Source organism: Cynocephalus volans, chromosome 4, assembly GCF_027409185.1.
Source record: "Cynocephalus volans isolate mCynVol1 chromosome 4, mCynVol1.pri, whole genome shotgun sequence".
In the NCBI taxonomy this organism is placed as follows: Eukaryota; Metazoa; Chordata; class Mammalia; order Dermoptera; family Cynocephalidae; genus Cynocephalus; species Cynocephalus volans.
Genome location: NC_084463.1, coordinates 102257407 through 102282486, shown reverse-complemented (window position 1 = coordinate 102282486; position 25080 = coordinate 102257407). Strand labels below are relative to the sequence as shown.

The 25080-nt window shown below is 57.7% G+C and overlaps 2 protein-coding genes across 7 annotated transcripts; one reads left to right on the top strand and one right to left on the bottom strand.

The window, feature by feature from the left end:
• The first annotated feature begins 1471 nt into the window (after positions 1 to 1471).
• On the top strand, positions 1472 to 16763 carry INPPL1 (inositol polyphosphate phosphatase like 1). 5 transcript variants are annotated; one of them, XM_063093412.1, is made up of 29 exons: positions 1473 to 1512; positions 2533 to 2931; positions 5844 to 5907; positions 5995 to 6145; positions 6379 to 6499; positions 6782 to 6922; positions 7160 to 7253; positions 7363 to 7452; positions 7631 to 7729; positions 7834 to 7984; positions 8075 to 8181; positions 8524 to 8626; positions 8719 to 8915; positions 9213 to 9330; positions 9928 to 10024; positions 10303 to 10441; positions 10538 to 10637; positions 10737 to 10825; positions 11107 to 11188; positions 11320 to 11409; positions 11993 to 12106; positions 12244 to 12332; positions 12757 to 12844; positions 12935 to 13090; positions 13331 to 13409; positions 13500 to 13643; positions 14780 to 15452; positions 15685 to 15818; positions 15925 to 16763. In XM_063093412.1, the coding sequence occupies exons 2-29, from the start codon at positions 2735 to 2737 to the stop codon at positions 16013 to 16015; spliced, it is 3798 nt and encodes a 1265-aa protein (XP_062949482.1). In that variant the 5' UTR covers positions 1473 to 1512; positions 2533 to 2734; the 3' UTR covers positions 16016 to 16763. The 5 variants fall into 5 exon arrangements, with proteins under 5 accessions (XP_062949487.1, XP_062949482.1, XP_062949486.1 ...); XM_063093416.1 differs by having other exon boundaries at positions 1474 to 1512; positions 13503 to 13643; XM_063093413.1 differs by lacking the exon at positions 1473 to 1512 and adding an exon at positions 1598 to 1680.
• Positions 16764 to 17425: 662 nt separating this feature from the next.
• Positions 17426 to 21244, bottom strand: PHOX2A (paired like homeobox 2A). Of its 2 annotated transcripts, none has more exons than XM_063095878.1 (3): positions 21028 to 21244; positions 18728 to 18929; positions 17426 to 17909 (listed from the first exon to the last, which is right to left on the bottom strand). In XM_063095878.1, exons 1-3 carry the CDS (start codon positions 21242 to 21244, stop codon positions 17426 to 17428), a joined length of 903 nt encoding a protein of 300 aa, XP_062951948.1. The 2 variants fall into 2 exon arrangements, with proteins under 2 accessions (XP_062951948.1, XP_062951949.1); XM_063095879.1 differs by having other exon boundaries at positions 17426 to 17875; positions 18742 to 18929.
• Positions 21245 to 25080: the final 3836 nt, after the last annotated feature.

The following is a 25080-nucleotide window of genomic DNA, read 5'->3' as shown; positions in this document are numbered from 1 at the left end:
TATGGGTTCCCAAACATTCCCCCTTTCCCCCAGCCCTTGTCTGCCTGGCTCTGCAATGGGAAAGCTGGGAATGGGAGTCCAGAGAATGCTCTGGATTTCCAGTGGGAGGGAAAAAAATTTATACTGTCTAACATGATGTGGATTGAAGGGACAGAATTGGGGCTTGGGACCCAGAGGAGGAAGAGAGCCAACCGGGGGCAGGGCAGTCTGGGGGATTCGAGGAGAGGAAAAGCTCAAGAGCCTGGAGGTGGTCCAGCCCTGCTGTGTACAGGCATGGCTGGAAGAAGGTTAGAGATCCTTAGGGGTTTCCCAGGGGCAGGAGTCACGCCTCTTCTATGGCATCTTTGTCTCCTTCCGGGATTGGTAGATATGCCTATCTTGGAAGGTTATTCTGTCTTTGCACAGCCCTCAAGAGCTGTGCCTGAGTTGATCTCTGGGTCTCCCGCCTCCCCTTCCCCTCAGGGTAGTGTTTGTTTCCACATTCCTACCGCAATTGTCCCCAGAGAGCCACAGGCATCTGAGTACACCCCGTAGGTGGGTGGCCGAGCTAGTACTGGAAACCAGGTATGTACTCCTAGTCCAGGTCTCTCGCTCCCACACACCAGGCTCACCTTCCCTCAGACCAAAAGGTGATGGTGGGAGAAGCTGGCACACATTGGAGGACGAGTCATTGGGTTCCTGGTAAGATCTGGAGACACTGTTGGGTGGGTAGGTGAATCTCTCAGTTGTTATAGTTATCTACTCTGGAAGGCCCCACAGAGACCCCTCCAAGTCTCCGGCTTTGTTCCAGCTGAGTTAAGCCAATGCATATTTTTGAAGTAGAGGAAGGAGCTCCTCAGGACTGACCCGGGCTCCGTCAACAGGTTCAATTTAGCTAAGTGAAAGTTCTCTCCCAGGTTAAAGGGATCCTCCCGCAGCGGCCCAGGAGTTGGCGGCAGTAGGCTCTTGGCTGGAGGCCTGCGCCTTTAAGGAGCCAGGGAGCGGAGGGGAGAGGCAGGAAGAAGACTCCCGGGAGACGCCGCCACCGGCTAGGTCTTTTTTAGGGAAGGGGCGGGGCAGACCCTTCCATGGGCTCCGCCCCTTTCCCGGCTTCCGAGTCCCTATTCCACCCAGGGCGGGAGGGGAGGGGCCGGGGGGCGCCCGAGCGTACCGAGTCTTGGGAGCGCCCAGCTAGGCGTCAGGCCCTCAGAGGCGCGAGTTTGTTGACTTGCAGGGAGTAGCTGAGGCGGGGGCGGGTGCTAATAATACCCGTTCGTTCCGCAGCCGCACTTTATAGTTTACACAGCTGTCACCTTCGTTACTCCTTAATTAATAATAAAAATAGTCGCCGCTCGGGAGCGCCCGCTGGATGCCAGGCCCTGTGCCGAGAGCTTTACAAGCACAGTCCCATCGAGTCTGCCCTCGTAACATTATCCCCATTTTACAGAGCGTGTAGCCGAGGCTCGGAGAGGTGCCTCGACTTGCCCGAGGTCCCTCGGCGGGGCAGCGGCTCCGGGACCGAGCCGCGGGCCGGTGAGGCGGGCGCGGGTGCTACCCTTGGCTCCCCGGAGGCCCGCGGGGGCGGAGCGGCGGGCGGGGCGGAAGGGGGGTGGTGCGGCGGCGGCCGATGGCCATCTTAAGTGGCCGCGGAGAGTCCAGGGCTGCTTTCCCGGGGAAGGGGACACCGGAGCAACCGGGGAGGTGGGGGTCTGCACGCGGCGGCCGCGGCCCAGGGGAGAGGTCGGGAGCCTGGGGGTTCGAGAGCACTTTCTTTTAGATGGGCAAAGGGGGGGACTCCTCGTGTCGGACTGCTGAACCCCTCCAGGCCCCGGCCTGCGGGAATGTGTGGAGGGTGTTCCAGGGAACTTGGCCGAGAGGGGGGAAGGGCTCTGCCGGGCTGGGAGGGGATGCCGGGGACCGTGCGCGACGGTCTCGAGGATTTCGCCTGGGGTGTGTGGGGGATCGGATCTCTATAGAGGGGATCCCGCACGGGATTTGTCGGGGAACGGACCCGGTGGAGTTTGGGGGTTCAGATCTGAGAGGGGGCTGGATTTCACGGGAGTTAGGGGGTCCTGCCCGCTTGGGTGATGGGGGGAAGGATGGCGGGAGGTTCATTCTGGATCCTTCGCAGGTTTTGTGAACCCGAACCTGCGAGGCTGTAGGATCTGGTTCTACAGTGGAAGAGATTTGGGGTGGGATCAGACCTGTACGAGGGTTAGGGGTCATATCATTGCGAGTGTTAAAGAGGGCTGAATTCTCCAGGGGGTGCCAGGACCCTGAAGTCGGGGCGCAGAATGGGAGGTCTTGGAGCTCTTTGGGGGTTTGGGGACTGGATCTCTTTGGGGTGGTGATGAGGGGCAGGATCATTGGGGGATTTGGGAGGTCCCGGGTCCTGCGGGCAGGTGGGGGCATCATCCCAGCGGGAAGAGGTTGGGGGCAGGGGCGGCCTGGGCCTCGGGCCGAGCGGAGGGGGAGGGGGCTGGGAGCCCGGCTCTGCGCTCTGCTCCTGCCCCTCCCCCGCCGCCTCTGAACAAACTTTTCTTTCTCTTCAAGTTGAGGCCGGCGCTGCAGGCGGCGACGGCTGCGCAGCGAACCAGGCAGCCTGAGCGGTGGAGCCCGGAGCGCCGATCCCCGGCTCAGTCCGGCCCCCGGATCCTGAGGCCCGGGACCCGGGCCCGGCCCCAATCACAGCCCCGAGCGTCCCGGGTGGATGGCGCCGGGCGGAAGGCGCCGGCGGCGCTGAGCCGTTCTGACCATGTCTTCGGCGTGCGGGGCGCCGTGCCCCGGGGGCGCGGGGCCCGGGGGCGCGCTGGGCAGCCCGGCTCCCGCGTGGTACCACCGCGACCTGAGCCGCGCTGCCGCGGAGGAGCTGCTGGCCCGAGCGGGCCGCGATGGCAGCTTCCTGGTCCGAGACAGCGAGAGTGTGGCTGGGGCCTTTGCGCTCTGCGTCCTGTGAGTGGGCGGGGAGGGGGTGCGGGGGTACGTCCGGGTGTTCTGTGACTGTGTGCGGAGGGCCCGGGTCGGGATCCCACCGCCCCACTTCCACCTCCAGAGTGGGGGACTTGGCTTATCCTGGGGCTGAGGAAGGATGCAGGGGGCACTTCCTGCTGTGTATCTGGGGTCACTTTCTGGGGCCTTAAGGGCAGAGTACGTGGGGTTCTGTGGCAGAGTGGCTGTGATGGGGAAAAATGCAGGCAGTCCCTGGCAGACAGACCCCCTCAGACATCCTCCAGGTAGAAGGGGCAAGGGTTAGGATGTGCATTCCACGTTGTGTGCAGTTTCTGTTTATATAGGGATTGAGTGTCTGAGTGGTAGGCAATAGTGGAGTTTGGGGCAAAGGGACTGATGGGGTATGTGAGAGTGCCCAGTGGCTGCCTCAGGGGTCCTTTCTGTGCTCACAGGAGAGGGACAGCTTGGGTTCTGCCTGGCTGTGTATCGCTGGTGGGTTGGTGGTGGTTGGTGTTGAGAGGAAGGCTTGAGGAGGCAGGGGATGAGGCTGTGTGGGACCATGCCATTATTTCATGAATCAATGAGTGAGTGTTTGTGCCTTGGCTCTGGATTTGAGCCCTGGTTATCTGGCTGCTCTTTCCCCGAGCTGTGAGTGCTGAGTATAGAGGTACACTTGGCACTTCTCTGAGTGGTCCTGGTCCTGTGGCTGTACTTGTCAGCTGTGTGTGGTAGTGGTGTTGGAGCGAGTTTGCAATTTTAGTTTTACAGTCTTCTTCCTGACCTGCAGTCTGACACTGAGTGGGCTTGTGTGGGCCTCTGGAGTGGGAAGTAGTGAGTAGGAATTATTGGGGGCTGCGTTTTTAGATCCAGGTATGTTCTTCCTTAACCTTGTGAATCCCCCTCCCAAACTCCTGGCCCTCTGTCCCCTTCCTTTCCCCCCTGTTCTCCTGACATCTTGGAGGGTGCATTGGCCTAGGCCAGCTGAGACATTTTTGACTATCACAACTGGGATGGTGCTATTGGCATCTAGTGGGGAGAAGTCAGGGATGCTGCAAAACATCCTACAACGCACAAGACAGTCTCCCACAACAAAGCACTGTGCAGTCCCAAATGTCAGTAGAACAGAGGTTGACCTGACGAAAAAAGGGCCCTGTGAGTCTCAGCTTATGCCTCAAGTCTGAGGCCCAGTAGAGGGAGACTCATAAGAGGGATAGCCTAGGCAGAAGAATATCATAGGAGTCCTGTCTCCCAGCCCCCACTGAGACCACCTAATTAGGGAGGGGAGGGAGGCAGGTGCTGGGTCAGCTGTTGAGTGGGAGGGGGACAGCTGGGGCCTGTGTCTGGGTGAGGAACCTTATTGTCCCAAGAGGGGTAGAATCCTGGCTCCATTGCTGGGGGGGAGGGTATGGTTAGGGTGAAGGGTCTGTCTATGTGTGGGGGCTTCAGCTTTACCAGCTGACTCTGTTGCTCCCTGTTCCTCAGGAGCCCAGGTGTAGGGATCAGAAAGGGGCGACTTCTTAGATTTCCCAAATAAATACATACTTGCTTACCTGTATACACAGTCGCATGTACATTGCTAACATTCAAGACACACCCCTGCCCCAACAGGCACAGGCAATCTGTCCAGCAGTCCAGGATACAGGCCCTGGCTTCTGCCCTGGTTTAAAATCCCAGCTCTGCTTTTTACTTGCTCTGTGACCTTAAGCAAATCACTTTTCCTCTTTGAGCCTCAGTTTCCTCATCTGGAGAATGGAGATAATAATAATATCTGCTTGAAAATGTGAGAATTAAATGAGATCTGTAGGACGCTGAGTACTCGGCCTGTAACAGAGACAGAGTTCAATTAATAGTATGCTACTGTTGTTATAAACACAGACCCACAGTCCACAAGCTAACACACCCAGTCACACACAGACACCCACCCCGCAGAAGCAGCCAGGAGGGAGCCCTCAAGGGAGTCTTAACTTGAGGGGAGGGGATGGCCCTGTGGCCAAGACATGGGGTCTCCTCAAAGGCATTGGGTCCTCTCTGGTGCCAACAACCCCCTCCTGCCCAGCACATGCACAGGCCTGGGTGCTCCCCTGGGTGAGCGAGCCCTGAGGTGTAGAGGCAGAGGGAGTCTTCCCTCCTCCACCAAATGTGGGCCTGGCTCAGCTGTCACCTGCTCAGCTGTTGCTGCTGTCTGTCAGCACCTCTCTTATCCCTCCTTAGCTTGGGGCTCCTAGAAGTCCGGGTCTCCCATAGGAGGCTCCTTTGGGTCATCCCAATCTCCTGGTGTCTGGGGAAGGGGGCAAAAGCCCTAGGGTGATGCCCTCACACTCCTTAGCAAAACTGCCTCAGGCACACCCAACTTCAGCAGAGCCAGACACCAACATAAATACAGACAGCAGGCGCACATGTGTGTTAGCACATTGCCCATGCACGCAAACACAGGCTAACCAGGCTTCTGAGGACTCTTACCCTGGCGGGGGCCCAGACTGGTACCACAGCCCAGAGGGGCTGTTTAGACAGCTGTGGAGGCCACAAAAGAGCTGCCTGTTGCTTCCCAGGCCCTGTGGTGGGTGTGGAGTCTATGTAGGTCTGGCGGTGGGGTGTGGGGGTGGGGGTCTGGTCATTCCTGCCCTTGTTGGCAACATTAGGAGGCTGGAATAGCTCCTCTTTAACTCTGTGCAGCCTGGGCAAGTGGTTGTAGAGAAACCAAGCTGAGGGGGATAGGCCTGCTGGCAGGAAAAGAGGCTTAGACCCCAGCCTAGGGATGACAGTTTCTATCATTGTTTTTTTTTTTTTTTTTTTTGGTGGCTGGCCGGTATGGGGATCTGAACCCTTGACTTTGGCATTACAACACTGTGCTTTAACCAACTGAGCTAACTGGCTGGCCGAAGGGTGACAGATTCTGACACCTACCTTGCCTTCAGGTATCAGAAGCATGTGCACACATATCGCATCCTGCCAGATGGAGAAGACTTCCTGGCTGTGCAGGTAGGAGCCTGAGCCCTGAGCCTTGATCCAGCCTAGGGCTTGGGGGCCTGCTGGCTGACCTTTCCTCCCACTCTTGCTGGCCCACAGACCTCGCAGGGTGTGCCTGTGCGCCGCTTCCAGACCCTGGGTGAGCTCATCGGCCTGTACGCCCAGCCCAACCAGGGCCTTGTGTGCGCCCTGCTCCTGCCAGTGGAGGGGGAGCGAGAGCCAGACCTGCTGGACGACCGAGATGCCTCAGGTACTGCCAGTGTTCAGTGGACATATTCCTTCCCTACCCTGGACCGTGACTCAACCTGCTACTTCCCAACCTCTCATTGCAACACCATCACCCCTGAAGCCCCCTTGTCCCTAACCGTGATGCCGGGGCCCTTTCCCCACTTTTCTGTGGAAATCTCTGACAGCTGTGGCATTTCCTATATTCCATGGAGGGCGAGAGGCCCAAACTGCTGCCCCACTGACCTCTGTTTACAGATGGGGAGGATGAGAAGCCCCCATTGCCCCCACGCTCTGGCTCCACCAGCATTTCTGCCCCGTTGGGGCCTAGTAGCCCTCAGCCAACCCCCGAGACTCCCACAACACCAGCTACTGAGAGGTAAGACACAGCCCCCTCCACTGAGTGTCTCCTGTCTCCTCTGAGAACTGTTTCCCCACCAAATATGGGAGACCTTCTGAGACCCCTTCCAACCCCCCAGAGACTTCTGAGACCCCTTCCAACCTCCCAGAGACTCTCATCCCGTCTTAGTCCCAGAGGCAGACACCCTGGTCCATCCTGCTCTGATTGCCACCAGTACTGTTTCCTCTAGGGGTCGGGTGGGCTCGAGTGCTGGGACAGGGCCAGCAGGACCTCCACTGATTTCTTAACCCTTCCCTGTAGTGCTCCCAACGGGCTGAGCACCGTCTCGCATGAGTACCTGAAGGGTAGCTACGGGCTGGACCTGGAGGCTGTGCGGGGCGGAGCCAGCAACCTGCCTCACCTCACCCGCACCCTTGCTACCTCATGCCGGAGGCTGCACAGGTATGTGGGACACCCAACCCTGTGCACTGCAACCTTACCTGTGACCTGTCCTCACCTGTCCCATGCCGCACAAATGCCCAGACTTCTGACCCTGAAGAGTGAACTGGCCATTGCCTCCTGACTTTTCCTCACCTGTACCCTTGTATCCTCATGGTGGAAGTAGAGGCTACACACTCAGCGCCCCCTTCCCTTGTACTTAGGTCAGGGTGGGGAGTTCTGACCTGATGTCTCCCCTAGTGAGGTGGACAAGGTTCTGTCAGGCCTGGAGATCCTGTCCAAGGTGTTTGACCAGCAGAGCTCCCCCATGGTGACTCGCCTTTTGCAGCAGCAGGTGGGATTGTAGGGAGACCTCCGGGAGGAGGGTTCGTGTTCTGGAGCTGGGTGAGGGGGCTCCTGCTTAGGGTGTTCATGTACGAGCTTCATTCTTTCTCTCCCCCCAGAACTTGCCACAGACTGGGGAGCAGGAACTAGAGAGCCTGGTGCTGAAGCTGTCAGTGCTAAAGGACTTCCTGTCAGGCATCCAGAAGAAGGTGGCCTGACTCCTGACCTCTAACCCCTGACCTCCCATTTGCTGACCACTCTCATTGGCCTAGCACTGACCTCAACCCTGAATCTACAGCTTAGCATTGACCCCAACATCAACTGTGCCCCTCTTTGCCCCAGCTCTCAGCATGTCCCCTGACCTCACCCTGCCCTTGCCCCCTCCAGGCCTTGAAGGCCCTACAGGACATGAGCTCCACAGCACCCCCAGCTCCACTGCAGCCATCCACACGTAAGGCCAAGACCATCCCTGTGCAGGCCTTTGAGGTACATGGCAGGGGGGCCTCATGGGGCAAAGGGTGGTTGGAGGTGAAGGGGGTGCTGTTTTCCCCAGTCTCTTGTCAGCAGCCTTCCCACCGCATGGCCTGCAGGTGAAGCTAGATGTGACCCTGGGTGACCTGACCAAGATCGGAAAGTCACAGAAGTTCACACTGAGCATTGATGTGGAGGGTGGGCGGCTGGTGCTGCTGCGGAGACAGCGGGACTCCCAGGAAGACTGGACGACCTTCACGCATGACCGCAGTGAGCCAGGGCCAGACCTGAGAGGGGTGGGCAGGGTGGGGCCCTCAGCCTACGGGCATGGGCATGTGTGACCTATATTCTATCTCCTAGTCCGTCAGCTCATTAAGTCCCAGCGTGTCCAGAACAAGCTGGGTGTTGTGTTTGAGAAGGAGAAGGACCGGACCCAGCGCAAGGACTTCATCTTTGTCAGTGCCCGGGTGAGTGGCAGGCTGGGCCAGGCCACTGGGGGTTGCAGGGTCCCAGATGTGTGTTTCCCATTGGATGGGAAGAGAGGGAACACATGCTGGCTGTAGGCATGTCATCCTTCCTGGCAGTAATGGCTTTCACAGGGTAGAGTGTATTGAGAGTGAGGGTGGGTTCAGATATTCATTCAATGAACATTTACTAAGCACCTGTTAGATGCTCAGGCAATGGGTATACAGTTGTGAACCAGACAGGCATGACCCTCCTCTCATAGTACCTGCCATCTAGCAGGGTATCCCTGTGGAAGGGGGGGTTCCTGGCTGCCTACCTGCCCTGACTGGCTGCTGTCCCACCAGAAGCGGGAGGCCTTCTGCCAGCTGTTGCAGCTCATGAAGAACAAGCACTCCAAGCAGGATGAGCCTGACATGATCTCTGTCTTCATAGGCACCTGGAACATGGGTCAGGCCTGGGCGGGGGCCGGGTGGGATAGAGGGATGGCTCCAGGGCAGGGGTCTGACCTGCCCCCCCCACCTCATTCCCTCTACCTCCAGGAAGTGTGCCACCTCCAAAAAACGTGACATCTTGGTTCACATCGAAGGGTCTGGGGAAGACCCTGGATGAGGTCACAGTGACCATACCCCATGACATCTATGTCTTTGGGACCCAGGAAAACTCTGTGGGTGACCGTGAGTGGCTGGACCTATTGCGCGGGGGCCTTAAGGAGCTCACGGATCTGGATTACCGCCCAGTGAGTCCCCTCAGCTCACATACCACCCCCAAACCATCCTGCTTGACTTCATGGGTGACCCTGGGGAGCACAACTTGACTGGCTTTCCCTCTGGTTCCTGGGCATATCTTTTGTGAGATCTAACATGAGTTCTTCATGCCATAGAAGGGCCCATTTCTCTCTGGTACGTCACGGACATGGATAGCAGGCCTTCCTGTCCTGTGAGTGACAGAACAGTCTATACTATAGGCCGGGGAGCAGGGAATGCAGACAGTGGCCCCAACCCAGGGCAAGGGTGACCCCATACTCTCTACCCAGATTGCCATGCAGTCACTGTGGAACATCAAGGTGGCCGTGCTGGTCAAGCCAGAGCATGAGAACCGCATCAGCCATGTCAGTACGTCCAGTGTGAAGACTGGCATCGCCAACACCCTGGGTGAGCAGAGTGGGCAGGCTCCCAAGGGCAGTGGGGTCCCTCTCTCTGTGCCTCTTGTTTCCTCTCTAGCCCAGGGTCTCCCCCTTTTTGGTGGTCTGTTTCCCTATATATAGGGTACTTTGAATTTTGTAAAGCATATTTATATTCTAAATCTCTTCCAGCCCCACCAGGAAGGCAGGGCCAGGATAATTACCCCCATTTCATAGATGATAAAACTCATTCCCAGAGTCGTTGAGTGACCTGTCCAAGGTCACACAGCAAGTAAGTGGTAGAGCCAGGCACGGCGCCCAGCTCTCCTGATTTGAGGTCCAGTGCTCCCCCAGGATAGATTCTGCTCAGAATTTGCAGGGCCTTTCAGCTTCACTCTCAGGATCCCCTGTGATGTCCAGGGGCCCTGCTCACACATACAGACAGACTCAGGCCATCCAGATGGACTGTGTGTGCCCCATGAGGACCTTCAGTGGCCTGCCTGCCTCATAGCCTTTGGGGGTGGGGTGGGTAGGAAGGGTCCTCTCAGTGCTACTTCAAGGGGAAAAGGGGAGAACTGGGAACCCTTTGATGGTGACCTGGGCCTTCCTCTTTTGCTTGCTATGACAGGGAACAAGGGAGCTGTGGGTGTCTCCTTCATGTTCAATGGCACCTCATTTGGCTTTGTGAATTGTCATCTCACCTCTGGAAATGAGAAGACTGCCCGGTGAGGGGGTGCCTTCCCAATAGTTTCTACTCCCTATTCACCTGAGACCTCTTCCCTCTCCCATATCCCAGTCCATGACCCTCCTACATCCCTGTCCCCAGAGACCCCCTTCTCCCTTCTCCTAACTCAAGACTCCTCTGTCTGCTCCTGAACCTGACCTGCTCCTTTGTCCCCAGGGACCCTGGTCCCTCCCCCATCCCTGACCCCAGACACTATTTCCCTTTACACCTGTCCCTGACTCCTGACCCTGAGGATTTACCTTCTAACCCCCACCGTAGGCGGAACCAGAACTACCTGGATATCCTGCGTCTGCTCTCGCTGGGCGACCGGCAGCTCAGTGCCTTTGACATCTCCCTGCGTTTCACTCACCTTTTCTGGTTTGGGGACCTCAACTACCGCCTGGACATGGATATCCAGGTGTGAGCCGGGCCCTTGGGTAGCTGAGAGGAGGTTGGGGGCCAGATGGCTCTGGCTCAGGAGGAAGGTGCCCAGCCTCTGTGTCCACCACCCCAGGAGATCCTGAACTACATCAGCAGGAAGGAGTTTGAACCCCTGCTTAGGGTGGACCAGCTCAGTTTAGAAAGGGAGAAGCACAAGGTCTTCCTTCGATTCAGTGAGTGTGGGCCCATCAGGTGGTCCCTGAGGGTGAGGGGCTTGTGGTATCCTTGGGTTTTCAGGGTCCAAACCCCTTCCTGTCTCCTGCCTTCCCTAGGTGAGGAGGAGATCTCCTTCCCACCCACCTACCGCTATGAGCGCGGTTCTCGGGACACATATGCCTGGCACAAGCAGAAGCCAACTGGGGTGAGCCAAGAGAATAGCGTGGACCTTGGGTGACCCCCAGGCCTGCAGTGAGTCAAGAGTATATATAGGGTCAAAGGTCTGCACCTCTGCAGTTACCACTCCAGCTTATATGGCTTCTCTGAGGCCTTTGGGGTGATCCTGCATGTTGTGAGGATCTAAGGAGGGAGGGGTGCTGGAGCCCAGTGTATTGGTGGTATGGGGCCTCGCCACCTGTGGGCTGGGGTCCATGCTGAACAGCCCCCAGGTGTCAGCTCTGACCACACTGCCACTCCCTGCCCCAGGTCCGGACCAACGTGCCCTCATGGTGTGACCGGATTCTCTGGAAATCCTACCCTGAGACCCACATCATCTGCAATTCTTATGGTCAGAGCCTCCTGGACAGGGTGATGGGATGGCCTGGGTGGTCACTGTCCCGACTTTGCCCCGGCTTTGGGAGTTGGGAGCAGAGAGTAGGGATGTTCCTCTGAGCCCCCGTTCCTATCCCCCCTCCCCAGGTTGCACTGATGACATCGTCACCAGCGACCACTCACCTGTGTTTGGGACATTTGAAGTTGGAGTTACCTCTCAGTTCATCTCCAAGAAAGGTGACTATTCTGGATGTGCTTGTGGTAGTGGCAAACATCTGGGTGGGCACAGGTGATGGCCTGGGGATGTGTGTAGGTTTGACTCTTCAAGTGTATGTTTCAGTGTGTGGGCTTGTGAGTGCAGGAGCGTTTCTGAGTACCTGCTGCATGAGGGTATCTGTGTGCTGGGTCATCATGAGGTGTGTGCCCAGGAATGTGGTGTGTGTGTGTGTGTGTGTGTGTGTGTGTGTGTGTGTGTGTGTGTGTGTAAACATATCTGTGTGTTTGTATCAGCTGGGGCCACATGTATGTCCCTGTAGCATATTGGTGGTGGGCAAGCCCACAGGTATTCAGGTCTCCAGCTCCCTCCTAGATGAGTCTTTTATCCTTGAGTTGTCTCTTTGCTCTGGTCCAGGGTCGGGGCTTTGGGATCTCCTATTGGTGGCTTTGGAATTGGGGAGGCCCAATTCCTCCTCTAATTTGCTCCTGCTCTGCCAGGGCCCTTGATCTCCTGTCCCAGGGCTCAGTCTCTCTCTCCCATTCCTCCTGTGACCCTCACATGCCCTCTTAGCCCTCCTGTCTGCCTTCCTCCCTTGCCCCTCAGGGCTCTCAAAGACTTCAGACCAGGCCTACATTGAGTTTGAGAGCATCGAGGCCATTGTGAAGACAGCCAGCCGCACCAAGTTCTTCATTGAGTTCTACTCCACCTGCCTGGAGGGTCAGAGGCAGGGTCCCGGGCTGGGTGTGGGCCTATGGGGCTGGGAAGCCAGAAGGTGCCCAGAGTGGTTAGTTCCCTAATTACGGGAAAGGGAAACCAGGAGGTGGTACTCAGTTGGGTGTCCACCCTTACTTCAGAATACAAGAAGAGCTTCGAGAATGATGCCCAGAGCAGTGACAACATCAACTTCCTCAAAGTGCAGTGGTCCTCACGCCAGCTGCCCACGGTGAGGCTGTAGGCAGGGCCCAGGAACAGAGAGGGGTGTGGCAGAACACACTGCGGATTCTGCCTAGGAGGGCAGGCGGGGCAGGCAGAGCCTCCATGTGTCTGTGTGTGTGTCTGGATAAGGGCATTTGCTTTATTTGGGGGGTGTAGAACCAAGTTGCAGTTTGTTCATTCATTTGAGCTTTTGCTAAATGTCAGATCCAGTGTTGGGCATTGAGGATGCAGAAAATTAATTAGTTACTATCATGTTAAGTGCTACAAAAGGCCCATGCAGGGCTGTGTCTTCTACTCTAAGGATCTGAGATCTTTCCTTAAGACCTGAGTGTGAGTGAACATGTAGGAGGCTGAGGGCAGGGGTAGCCTGGAGGAGGGCCAGGAGGGAGTAGTTGAGGCTTTGTTCCTCACTGGACCTCTCTGCTCCCCAGCTCAAGCCAATTCTGGCTGACATTGAATACCTGCAGGACCAGCACCTCTTGCTCACAGTCAAGTCCATGGACGGCTATGAATCCTATGGTGAGGGGCAAGGCATCCCGAGGGGTACAGGAAGCCAGGCAAGGCCCTAGAAAGGTTTGGCAATTGCTATCTCCTCCACCTGCCCCTCAGGAGAGTGCGTGGTGGCACTCAAGTCCATGATTGGCAGCACGGCCCAGCAATTCCTGACCTTCCTGTCCCACCGCGGCGAGGAGACAGGCAACATCCGTGGTTCCATGAAGGTGCGGGTGCCCACGGAGCGCTTGGGCACCCGTGAGCGGCTCTACGGTGGGGGCTCCACTGGGAGGGGTGGGGGTGATGGGATGGCATGGGCAGACCTAGGAAGGGAGGACTTGGTGTGGGGGGGCATGCTGGAATCCCTGGGATGCCTTGAGATTCTAGGCATCTCAAGGGCTGGGAGTGGACTGGTCCGGAGGAGTAGCTGGGAAGGGGCTGGCAGGCCCAGTGGGTGTCTGTGGGATCCAGGAGCCCGAGTCCCCTCTGAGTCTCTCCTCCTTAACCCCCTAGAGTGGATCAGCATTGATAAGGATGAAGCAGGAACAAAGAGCAAAGCCCCTTCTGTGTCCCGAGGCAGCCAGGAGCCTCGGTGAGCTGGGGCTGTGTTGGGTGTCACATGAAGGAGTACCAAGGGCTTTTGGTCAGCTCCACTTCATCTCCCCTCTCCCTTCAACCTCAGCAGGTCAGGGAGCCGCAAGCCAGCCCCCGCAGAGGCTTCTTGCCCGTTGTCCAAGTTATTCGAAGAAACAGAGAAACCACCACCAACTGGGAGGCCTCCAGCCCCACCCCGAGCAACTCCCCGGGAGGAACCCTTGACCCCCAGGTGAGAGGAGGAACGTGTCATCCCCCCGCTCTATCCATCATATGCCTGTCTCTAAGGGCCAGCCTGGGGGTCATCTGCTGTCTGGGTGCTCTGCCAGCATGTGGCTGGAGGTGCCATGGCCCTATGCCCATGACCACTCTGGCCAGCCAGGCCTTCTTTAGGTGTGGCTCTCTGAGTCAAAGAGAGCACAGTCAGCCTTTCCTCTCAATTTTGCCTTAAAAAATGGAATAAGAAATTGTTTTTAAAACAGCTCCCTCTGTGTCACCAGGCCTAGCTTGAGCCTTCTGTTTGGAGAAGGCACATGGCTTAGCATGGGGTTTCCCAAGGTTCTTCCATGGAACTCTGTCCTGCAAGAGGCCCCACTAGAAATGGTTTGTGGTGAAATGAGTTTGGGAAATGCTTCTTGCTAGATTCTTTTCTTAGATATTCCTAGTGTACATTAGTACTGGCAAAAGCTCTCAGCATGTGGACAGGAAGGAAACCTCTTTTCAGCTCTGTTTAATATAGTTTCCCAAACTTAATAGGCCAGGAAACTTCTTTTCCACATAATAACTACTAATGTCCTGGGAACTAGTGTTCTGTGGATCATACTTTGGGAAAGTGAGGCTTGCTTTCTGATTATAACCAATGGTCCCTTGAACATAAATAAAAACTTGCAGGTATAGCTATGGTGTTTTTTCTCTCATCTTTAGCTGTTATCAGTCACCTTGGTTTTATCCCCAGGCTTAAGTAAAACAAATCTGAATCCCTGAGTAAGATTCCGCAGTAGGTCGACCTGTCTCGGGAGGCTTTCCAAATCTGGCCTGTCATTCTCATTAGAGGCCTTTGTTGCCCTGTCTTCTGGCACCTCTGTTTTCACCCATCTGAGCTCGAGTTTCATGTTACAGACAAAGTCATAAAAGATCTGAGAATCTTAGCAAGTGAGGTAAGGGAGTTTAGGGTTTTCCATTCAGCATCCCCCTCTACCCTCCACTACTTTTAGAGATGAGTAAACAAAGGGTAGGAGAGGGCGAGTGGATGTGCTCAAAATCATGCACAAGTGTCTCCCGACTCCTGCCCAGTTCTCCCTCCCCTGCACCCATTGACTTCTCTTGGGTTTCTGGGTCCTGACTTAGTTATCCTGCTCCCAAACTCAGGTTGAAGCCAGAGGGGGCACCTGAGCCAGAAGGGGTGGCAGCCCCCCCACCGAAGAACAGCTTCAACAATCCTGCCTACTATGTCCTTGAAGGGGTCCCGCACCAGCTGCTGCCCCCGGAGCCACCGTCGCCTGCCAGGGCTCCTGTCCCGCCTGCTACCAAGAACAAAGTGGCCATCACAGTGCCCGTTCCACAGCTTGGGCGCCACCGGCCCCCTCGTGTGGGAGAGGGGAGCTCATCAGATGAGGAGTCTGGGGGCACGCTGCCCCCTCCAGACTTTCCACCCCCACCACTGCCAGACTCGGCCATCTTTCTGCCCCCAAGCCTGGATCCTTTGCCAGGGCCAGTGGTCCGGGGCCGTAGTGGCGGTGAGGCACGTGGCCCACCACCTCCCAAGGCCCATCCAAGGCCCCCACTGCCCCCAGGCCCCTTACCTGCCAGCACTTTCTTGGGAGAGGCAGCCAGTGGGGACGACCGGTCCTGCTCAGTGCTGCAGATGGCTAAGACACTGAGTGAGGTGGATTATGCTCCTGCTGGGCCTGGCCGCTCAGCGCTCCTCCCAAGCCCCCTGGAGCTGAAGCCACCCAGAGGACTGTCTGTGGATTACGGCCGGCCCCTCAGCTTCCCTCCGCCCCGCATCAGAGAGAGCATCCAGGAGGACCTGGCAGAGGAGGTGTGTGGCCCAGGGGTGGCTGTCTGTGTACCTGAGGAGTGTGCTTGCCCAGGGATAGTGGTATCCTTTTGCTCCACGGTTCAGCACTCACTGGTGTCTGTCCCTGATCTGGGCCCTGAGGAGTTGGGGAACACGAGTGAGCCCAGTCCTTGCCTCCCTTCCCCCCAGAGCACGCTGTAGAACGTAGCTGTCTGCACCCTCAGTGCTCCCCCTGACATGCCTATTCCCTCAGGCTCGGTGCCCGCAGGGCGGGCGGGCCAGCGGGCTGGGCGAGGCAGGCATGGGTGCCTGGCTGCGGGCCATCGGCTTGGAGCGCTATGAGGAGGGCCTGGTGCACAATGGCTGGGACGACCTGGAGTTTCTCAGGTGGGGGCGGGGCAGGAGGTGGACGGAGAAGGTCTGGCCCCGGGGGAGGAGCTACGGGCGCTTTTAGAACTGCTAGCCCATCTCCTAGCCTTTCTTACCCCCACAGTGACATCACTGAGGAGGACCTGGAGGAGGCTGGAGTGCAGGACCCGGCTCACAAGCGCCTCCTTCTGGACACTCTGCAGCTCAGCAAGTGATAGTGGTGGGACCGCGAAGCTGCGAACTAAGCGCCCCTCCCCCTCTACGGAGACCCAGCCATAACTTCCCTGGGTTGGAAAGTTGTGAGGGGCGGGGAAGTACCTCTGCCTATTTATTGGGGATCTGCGTTCCCCACTGCCCAACCATTTGGAATGCCCTAATTAGGACATCCTGCACCTCACCTTTTAGGCCTAGGGCTCCGGAGGTCAGTTGCCGTGGTTACCACGGATCCTGGCTACTCTGGTGCTGTCCTCTTTTTTCTGGACCCCTCCTCCCAGTCCCAGGGGTACCCGTAGGGGTCCAGCTGGGTACGTCTGGGTCCCCACTTTCACCGCTGTTTCTGTTGCCCTCCAGCGGGCCTGAACCACGGGAGGAGCTCCTCTAGGATCTCCCCCAACCCCCACTCAAGGGGTGTCCGTCCGGAAATGAAGGAACAGCCCGAGGACCGGGCTGGGGGTTATTTAAGCTTTTCTGTGTGGGTTTGGGGAGGGAGGGCACCTTAATATTATTGGGGTCGGTTGGAGGGGTCAGGATCTCGGCCATAAAGTGCTAGTTTGCGTAGTTCTCACTGTCTCCTGGTCTATGCCGCCCTGCGCTGGGGCGGCGGAGGGTGGAGGGGGTGGTCCTTGCTGGACGTCACAACCGGGGACAGGGTTCCTGCCGGCAGCCTGTTCCCATCCTGGGCACTCAGAAGGGTTGCCAGCATGATGTCTTCAATAAATTAAGTTTTATTTGGATTGAACAAAACTCACCTCAATAAATTACAAGTTTTTCAAAGAAAAGGAACAATAACAACAACAACCAAAAAATCAGGAAAAGGGAATCCCCCCTGTCCCGTTCCCCAGGCCGCCCCGCCACTCCTCTAACAGGTCCACACCGCGCCAGACCGGCTAGGGATGGGAGGGGACGCGTTAGGGAGGAGTTGGCGGTGGGACCCCGCAGGCAGCTTATTATCCCAGCGATGACCGGCCTTTGCACGGTGGGGTCAGTGCGGGTGGGCCCGAGGGGTGGGGCAGCGGGCACTCCAGGTCACCAAGGAGTGACCCAGCCAGCTGCAGAGCAAGGGGAGGGGGCCGTGCCGCTCCTTGAGGACCCTCACGTTTGCGTTAAGGACAGCCGTTATTTGATCCCAGCTCCAAGGAAGGCCAAGCTAGAAGGGGCTCCGGGCTCTCCCGGAGGGGCTCCCGGTGAAAAGTATTCCGCTCTGCTGGGTGGTGCTGGCGGGAACGAGAATGGCACTGATTTGGTCTCCAGAGCTGGGGAGGGCACACCTAAGGGTCAGACGCCGTGGGCGGTGGGGACGGATGGGTGCTTCCAGTCAGGCGGCCGGGATGGGGAGGGACTCTGTCGGGTCCCGGAGGGGCAGTGGCGTCTCTGGGGGCCGGCTCAGAGCCTCCAGAGGCCGGCGGCTAGAAGAGATTGGTCTTCAGGGCGGGGCCGGGCTTCCGGTGAAAGGAGGACAGAACCCCCGAGAAGGGCCCGGGCCCCGGCTCCGCCGGCTGCCAGGCCTTAAGTAGCTCGGCCGCGCCGGCGCCGGGCCCTCCGCCCCCACCGCCCGCCACGCCTGCCCACAACGCGCCCTTGAGCGGCTGTGGCCCCGGCCCGGGCCCGGGCCCCGAGCCCAGGGCGGCGGGCAGCGGGCTGGGGCTCAGGCGCGGGCTGGCCAGGCCGGGCGCGGGCGGCGGCGGCAGCGACGCGGTGCTGTCGGGCGTGGGGCTGCACGTGGACTCCTTGGAGTCGTCGTCCTCGGACGAACAGCGCGCCTCGCCCTTTTTGGCGCCCGCCGCGCCCGCCGCGCCCTTGGCGCTGGCCGCGCGCTCCTGTTTGCGGAATTTGGCCCGGCGGTTCTGGAACCAGACCTGCGGGCACAGACGCCAGTCAGCCCCGACGAGGCTCGGAGAACGCACGGCGTCAGGCCGGGTCGCGAGGCGGAAAGGGCCGGCCCGGATTGTTACCAGTCGGAGGGGCCCACAGCCTTCCGAGCACGGGCCGCGCCGCTCTCCACCACTCACTCGCCCCTTCCTCCAGGTCTTTAGGGTCTTACCCTTGGGATCTGCTCACCCCCGGACCCCGCTGCTTCCCAGTATTCTTGGTCTCCTGGAAGGGACTTGCCTTCTCTCTCCTCCTCCCTCTAAGCCCTGTCCCCCAATTCCCTCTTTTAGGAAGCTCCGGGAGTTCCCGCCTGGAGCGTTCCCAGGAGAGCGGCTTAGGGCGCTAGGGAAACCTTTTGTCCAGGGCTTCCTGTCAAGGCAGACAAGCTGGACATCAGTACACGGGATTTGTGCAGAGAGACACCAGAGTCCGCCCTGGCGCGTCTCTCCTCAGCCCTGCCCCAAGCTTTCACAGCTGCCGCCTGGGGAGGGGACCTGGAGGTGCTGAGTGACCTGACTCCACTCCTCCGTGGGCTCGGCCCTGAGGTCGCCCGGGGCTCCCTCTACCTCCTCGGCCTTCGTCCTGGCTTCTCAAGCATCACTCTGAACGTCCTGCTCTAAGAGGGAGACTGAGGGGAAATCCAAGCGGAAGTAACATGGAGCTAAATAGTTCGGGTCTCCCCAGGGCCTCCAAGTCCTGGCCCTGCTGCCTCCTGGCTGCCCAACCACCCTCAGACTCCGCCCTGGTCCCTGGCCCTAGACCTCCGCTTCCAGGCCGCAGCGACCCGCGGCCCCCGGGTGTCCGGCCGTAACCTCCCGCGCGCGCACTCCCGCACTCACGGACATACACGTACCTGCACGCGAGCCTCGGTGAGGTCGATCTTGAGCGCCAGCTCCTCGCGCGTGTAAATGTCGGGGTAGTGGGTCTCGGCGAAGACGCGCTCCAGCTCCTTGAGCTGAGCGCTGGTGAACGTGGTGCGGATGCGCCGCTGCTTGCGCTTCTCGTGCAGGCCAGACGGCTCCGGGAAAAACTTGTAGGGCACTGCGGGTGTGTGCGGGAGCACGGGGGCAACGACGGTGAGGAGCGTGAGAGGCCGAGCTCAGCCCGCGGTGTCCCGCCCCAGAGGGAAGCACGCACCGCCACCCCGGTCCCTGACGTGGTCCCCCGCTTTGGTCCTCGCAGCCCGGGGCGGAACGAACTTCCTATCCTCAACAAAGCCAGCAAGGGTGAAGGCGGACCGAGCCAGAGAGACCTGGGGCCCGAGAGCTGCCTCGAGGAAACCAGAACCCGACCCTCCAGCCAAAGACCCCCAACCTGTAGTGCGCCGCCCCCGTCCTGTTCCCGCCACCTCCCTCTGCTCCCCCCATTCCACCTGCCCCTCTGCTCCTCCCCTCGGTGTGCCTCTCCCCCAGCCCGTCTGCCCGGCTGACTTCAGGTCCTGCTCGGTCCACCCTAGTCCTGGGTGTATAGCAGGTGTCCTCAGCATCACAGGTCTCCCCACTAGCAAAGTCCCAGGCCAAAGCTCTGCAACTGACACTCTGCTGCCAAGTCCACTTTCAGCCCTGCCATGAGTGGATGTGGCCCCCTCTACCCCTCCATCTCTCTCCTTCCTAGGCCTTATTTCCTCAGCCCCGTCTCACATCCATGTTCCTTATTCTCCTCCAGGAGTCCCCCTCTTCTTTTCCTCCTCATCCTCCATTCTAATCTCTCTTCAACTTTCCCCTTCTGGGCGTCTCTTCTCTTTGGGCCCACTGAGAAGGGTTCTTATTCTTCCCCACCAAGTTCCTCCATCTTCCCTTTGCCCTTCTTCCTCCCAGGCACCTTGTCTATGTCCCATCTCCCCCAAAGCTGGTCCCACTCCTCCCCTTCACTCTCTTTCCATAGCCCATCCCAGTCTCTACTGCCCCATAGACAGTGTTTCTGACACTGTCTCCCATCCCCATCTCTAACCCTGGTTTATGTCTCCATATTCACCTTCATCCTTGTCCCATCTCTCCAGGTCCCCATCTGCCCTAATCCTTTTCTCCAATGACTCATTCCTACTCCCATCTTCTTCATCTTTGTTTCCAATCGTCCTTGGTCCCCATCTCCATAATTCCTGTGCCCATCACCCAGTTCTTATCCTCATCTCCCCAAACCCAGGTCACCATTTCTCCTAGGGTCCCCATTCTTCCCACCTCTGCTCCCACCTCTCTGTACCTTATCCCCATCTCCCCAAAAACTGTGCTCATCTGGCCCAGGTTACCCAGTCTCTTCATCTCTGTTCTAGTCTCTGGCCGTATCTCCCTGGTTCTCATTTCTCCAAATCCAGGTACCTATCTCCCCACCCCCCAGTTCCCAGTCTTATACTTGGGTCCCCAGTGGTCTTCACAGGGGGGAAGGAGATAAGGAGAGTGGGGCAGGCTGGGACTCTAATCAGAGGGATAGGGATGGCCGAGAGACTCAGTGAGGTTGAGAGCTCGGACAGGGACTTGGATCGAGGGGATTGGGGGAATAGGAGCTGCTTCTGAGTTCTGCAGGACTCAAGCTGGGAGAGTGTCTGGTGAGAATGGGGAAATGAAAGTGTCTTAATGACCTGGGCCCGCTTTTCTGCGGGGTACAGGAACTGATTTTGGTGGTGCAGAAGGGTTTGTGCCTCAGTGGGATGGGTCCAAGACAGGGCGGAAGGGGCCTGATGGCGCTGGGCTCTAGGAAGGTTCCCATCCGGGCAGCTCATCTGCCGCACTGAGGGTCGCGCAAAAAGTGGAGCAGGGGTGGTAAGGATGGGGGCTAATTGGATTGAGCGGGGAGCCTCTTCCAAGGATACTGGGGATGGAGAGGTTTGGTGGTAGCTTTTGCAGGTGGGGAGAGAAGGACCTGGTGAGGAGCCCAGGGCTGGACTGGAGATCTATTTCCTTGACCCGAAGGGCATGAAACAGAGATTGGGAGCTAGAAAGAGGAATGGGAGGAATGAGAGGGTGGGGCTCATCACTGGCGAGGGGAAGCTCGTAGTACTGGGGGTTTCGCGGGGCGTTAGAGGGTCTGGCCAGGGCAGAGATGCGGGTGGCTGTGGGAAACAGTCGCATTCATTTGGTGAGTAGGGCAGGGGCTGGGGGTTCCGCAGGATTTGGAAGGAAGGTTAAACCGGGGCTGCGCTCACCTGCCGAGTAGGGCGCGGGCTGGTGGTCGCGTAGGGCGCCAAGCGCGCAGTTGGAAGAGCCGAGCGCGGGGCAGGGTGGCCCCGCCGCGGGGAAGGCGGGCCGCAGGGGGCTGTATTGGAAGCCGCCAGGCTGGCTACAGGCGCCGAAGTCGCCGTAGGCAGACGCCTCCATGGCCGCCACGCACGAGTCGTACGAATTGAGGTAGGAGTAGTCCATCGGCCCGGGGGGCGGGGACGGGGGCCGGGCCGGGCCGGGTCGGGGTCGGGGTCCGGGTCCGGGAGGATGTCGGGATGGAGGTTCGAGCCCCAGGCGTTGAGGACCCGAGGCCGGCTCTGAACGCCCGGGAGTCCGCCCGCCCCGTCGCGGCCACACTCTGCCCGGGTGCAACGCAAGTGCAGCCCTGCCCGGCCCGCGCGCCTTTTAACGCGCAGGACCCCGCGGAGGGGGCGGGGCGGGGCGAGCTCCGCGGGGGCGGGGCCCGGGCAGCCCAGACCCCGCCTCCAGCCACCGCGACCCCCACCCCAAAGGGTCCCTGCTGCCCTCTTAGGGTTCCCGAGGTGCGGGGCGGGGCTGCGCAGGACCCCATCCCCAGGTTTTCCATCCTGCCTCAATTCAGACCAGACCTTCGGTCTCTGCACATGGTGCCAAGGCGGAGGGTCCCGACCTCCTTCCCGGGCCTCCCCACCTGCGGCCCCGCGGAAGGGAGGGGAGGCAGGCCCGGAGGCGCTCGTGTGAAGAAGTTAATTCAATTCGCTCTGATAACCGAGTTATTCTGATCCGGCCCCTCAGCCCCGCCCCCAGTAAGGTCCAGTACCGGCGGGGACGGCGGAGGCGGCCCAGGAGGGTATGGAGACAAGGACGAGGAAGAGACGGAGCCTGGGACAGCGACGGGGAGGGGACGTGGATATAGAGAGGAGACGGGGACGAAGACAGGGAGAGGAAGGGACAAACAGTGATGGAGAAAGGGAGAAGAGAGATACGGGTACACGGATGGAGACAAGGATGAAACGTGTACAAGAGACGGGTAGAGGTGGGGACAAGGCAGGGACAGAGAAGGAGACAAGGGTAAGAGAGAGAGACAGAGAAGGAGAAAGTGAGATAGATATGGAGACCTGGGATAGGGTTGAGGAGGGATGGGGATGAGACCTGGACGGCAGCAAGGATTACGGTGGAGACCGGCAGAAGGATGAGACAAAACAGGGACGGTAATGGTGAGACAGACACAGGCAGAGGGACAGCCTCAGAGAAACAAGGCCAGGGACGGACGCAAGCGGAGGAACAGAGGCTGACGGGCGGAGAGAAAGAGCCTCTGGAGAGCTGATACCCGCGAGCTGGAGTGCGGAGGTGGCGGGACCGAGGGATTGTGATGGAGGCGCTGCGGGGCGGCCCGGCACAAGGCTGCCGAGGGGGAGGGTCGCTAGAGCTGAGTCCCTCTGGCCTGACTAGTCCTGAAGACCACATGAGCCCGCACCTTTGCACCTTCAGGGCTGGCCGGCCGACCTGCCTCTCCCCTCCCCCAGTTGCCTCAGCTCAATCCTTCTCCCCACCTCTGCCGGGTGTGACCCTCTGGTGTGACCCTTGGGCACAGGGTGAGTGTCTGTGTGTGTGATGGATGTCAGGAAGGGGGAGTAACCCAGTGACCCATTTACTTTCCTTCAGCCTCTCACTCCTGTCCTCCAGAAGCCCCTTTCTTCTGCAGGAAAACCACCTAGACTCAGTCTGTGCATGGCCACAGACACCCCTCCATCCCCGCATGGATTCAGTCACTGGCTGTTCATGCTGTGGGACAACCCCACGCACTCAGAATCCTTACCAGGAGAATGGAACAGTCTGCCCCTGCCACACTGACCTGAGGTGGATAGAGCATTTTCCCCACCCAGCCAGCCCCCAGCCTTCTCCATTGGAGTCTTGGCAGGTCCTGCAGATGGGGAGTCTGAGACCCTGTGAGAAGCCAGGAGAGGGGCATGTCCTTGTTACTAGCCAAAGTCCTTGGTGGTTGAGAGAAGGACTCCTGGACTTCCTCTCCCCCAAGTTCGCCAACACAATGGGGAGCATGCCCCTCCTCAGGTCATCCCCTTCATTTCTTTGAAGTGTTTTCTCAAGCTACTTTTTTTTCCAAGTTATTTTATTGTGGTAAAATACACAACATAAAATTTACAAACTTAAACATTTTTAAGTGTACAATTCAATGTTATTAAATACTTTCATAATGTACAACCATCACCATCATTTATTTCCATAACTCTTTCGCCTTGTAAAATCAAAACTCTGTACCCATTAAACCCTGGCTCCGTGTTCCCTCTGACCCCCAGTCCCTGGTACCCCCAGCCACTGTCGCTACTACTCTAAGTATCTATTGTAAGTGTAATCATATGGTGTTTGTCTTTTTGTGACTGGTTTATTTCACATAGCATAATGTCCTCAAAGTTCAACCATGTTGCAGCGGGTGTCAGAACTTCCTTTTTAAGGATGAATAATATTACAACGTATGTATATACCCCTTTTTCCTTATCCATTCATCCATCAGTGGATACTTGGGTTGCTTCCACCTATTGGCTATTATGCATAACATTGCTATGAATAAGGATATGGAAATACCTCTTTGAGAGCCTGCATTTAACTCTTTCGGATATATACCCAGAAGTGGACTTGCTGGGTCATATGGTAATTCTACTTTTACTTTTTGAGGAACTGACGTACTGTTTTCCACAGCAGCTGTGCCATTTTACATTCCCACCAACAGAGAACAGTGTTCAAATTTCTCCCCATCCTCATCAACACTTGTTATTTTCTGTTTTTCTCAAATTACCTTCTAGGCTTAAACTTGTAGGGGTTGAGCTCAACTGTTTCAAAAGTTCTTTTCACTGGTGTGTGAAGTGCAGCTCTGCCCTTGGACATATCCTCTATGGAGAGCCCAAGGGATCTCAGAATTGGGAGATCAGACTGGGCCACCGCTTCCCTTAGGCCCTCCCGTGGTAGGAACAACTGAAACTTGCCTTCAGGGACAAGCAGAGATTTTAGGGGAGACAAAGAGGCCCAATGCTGCTTAACATCCTGGTACCAGCTGTCTCAGAGACCACAGTCCAGCCCTGTCATTTCTACAGTTTGGTCCTTGAGCCAACAAATTTCCTGCTGTCTAAACTACTTGTAGTTGGGCTTCTGATAAGTGCAACCAAGAGTTCTGACCAATATAATCTCTAAACGCTTGTCACCTGTATAGGCAACCAAACAAATGGCAGTGGTGGTTAGAAGTTTTATTGTAAAATGCATGTTACAGGCTTAGCTGGGCATTTGCTGGCCTTCCCACGCCTCAGGACTGTGGAGGTGGACGTTTCTCTCTCTGCAGTCAGTCATTTGCATTTGCTGATTGGCACAGGAGCTGAGAAGCAGCCCAAGAAGCTGCCTTGAATCTTGTCCCCTATTGGGTGCAGACCAGTATCTCCAGTTCTTTCAGATGGTGGAGATGGGGAAGTGGGGGGACTTTGAAGGTCAGGCTGCACGCATATGTGTATGTGTGTGTATGTGCTGTTGTGTATGCGTGTGCATGTGTGTGGGTTTGAGAGATGGAGGCAGAGTGGGAGGTACTCTGCAAGGGCCTCACACCAGAGGAGCTGGTAGTTGAGAGTCTGATGTGGGGAGCTCATCCTGACTGAGACCCCCTTCCCCCAAAATGCGTATATTCCCAGGGAACTAAAAATGCTCTGGCATGAGATGCTGTCACAGCAAAATTGCTGTGATGCCTCCTTGTTGAGCATGATGTCTTCACTTCCATGAGTTATGACAAGTTTTGGAGCCTGACTGCTGGGCTCCAGGTCAGGTGCTGCCACTGATGAGCTGTGTGACTTATGGTAAGTCACTCAACCTCTTTGTGCCTCAGTTTTCTCACCTGTAGACTAGTTTATTTTAATAAATTAGATAAATTAAAATATATAAAATGTTTGAATAGTGCCTGGCACATAGTAAATTAGCTACTATCACCACCCTCACTATCCCTTCTCCCTCTTTTACCTGGTGACTAAGCACTGTGTGACTGACAGACCCAGACCCAGACC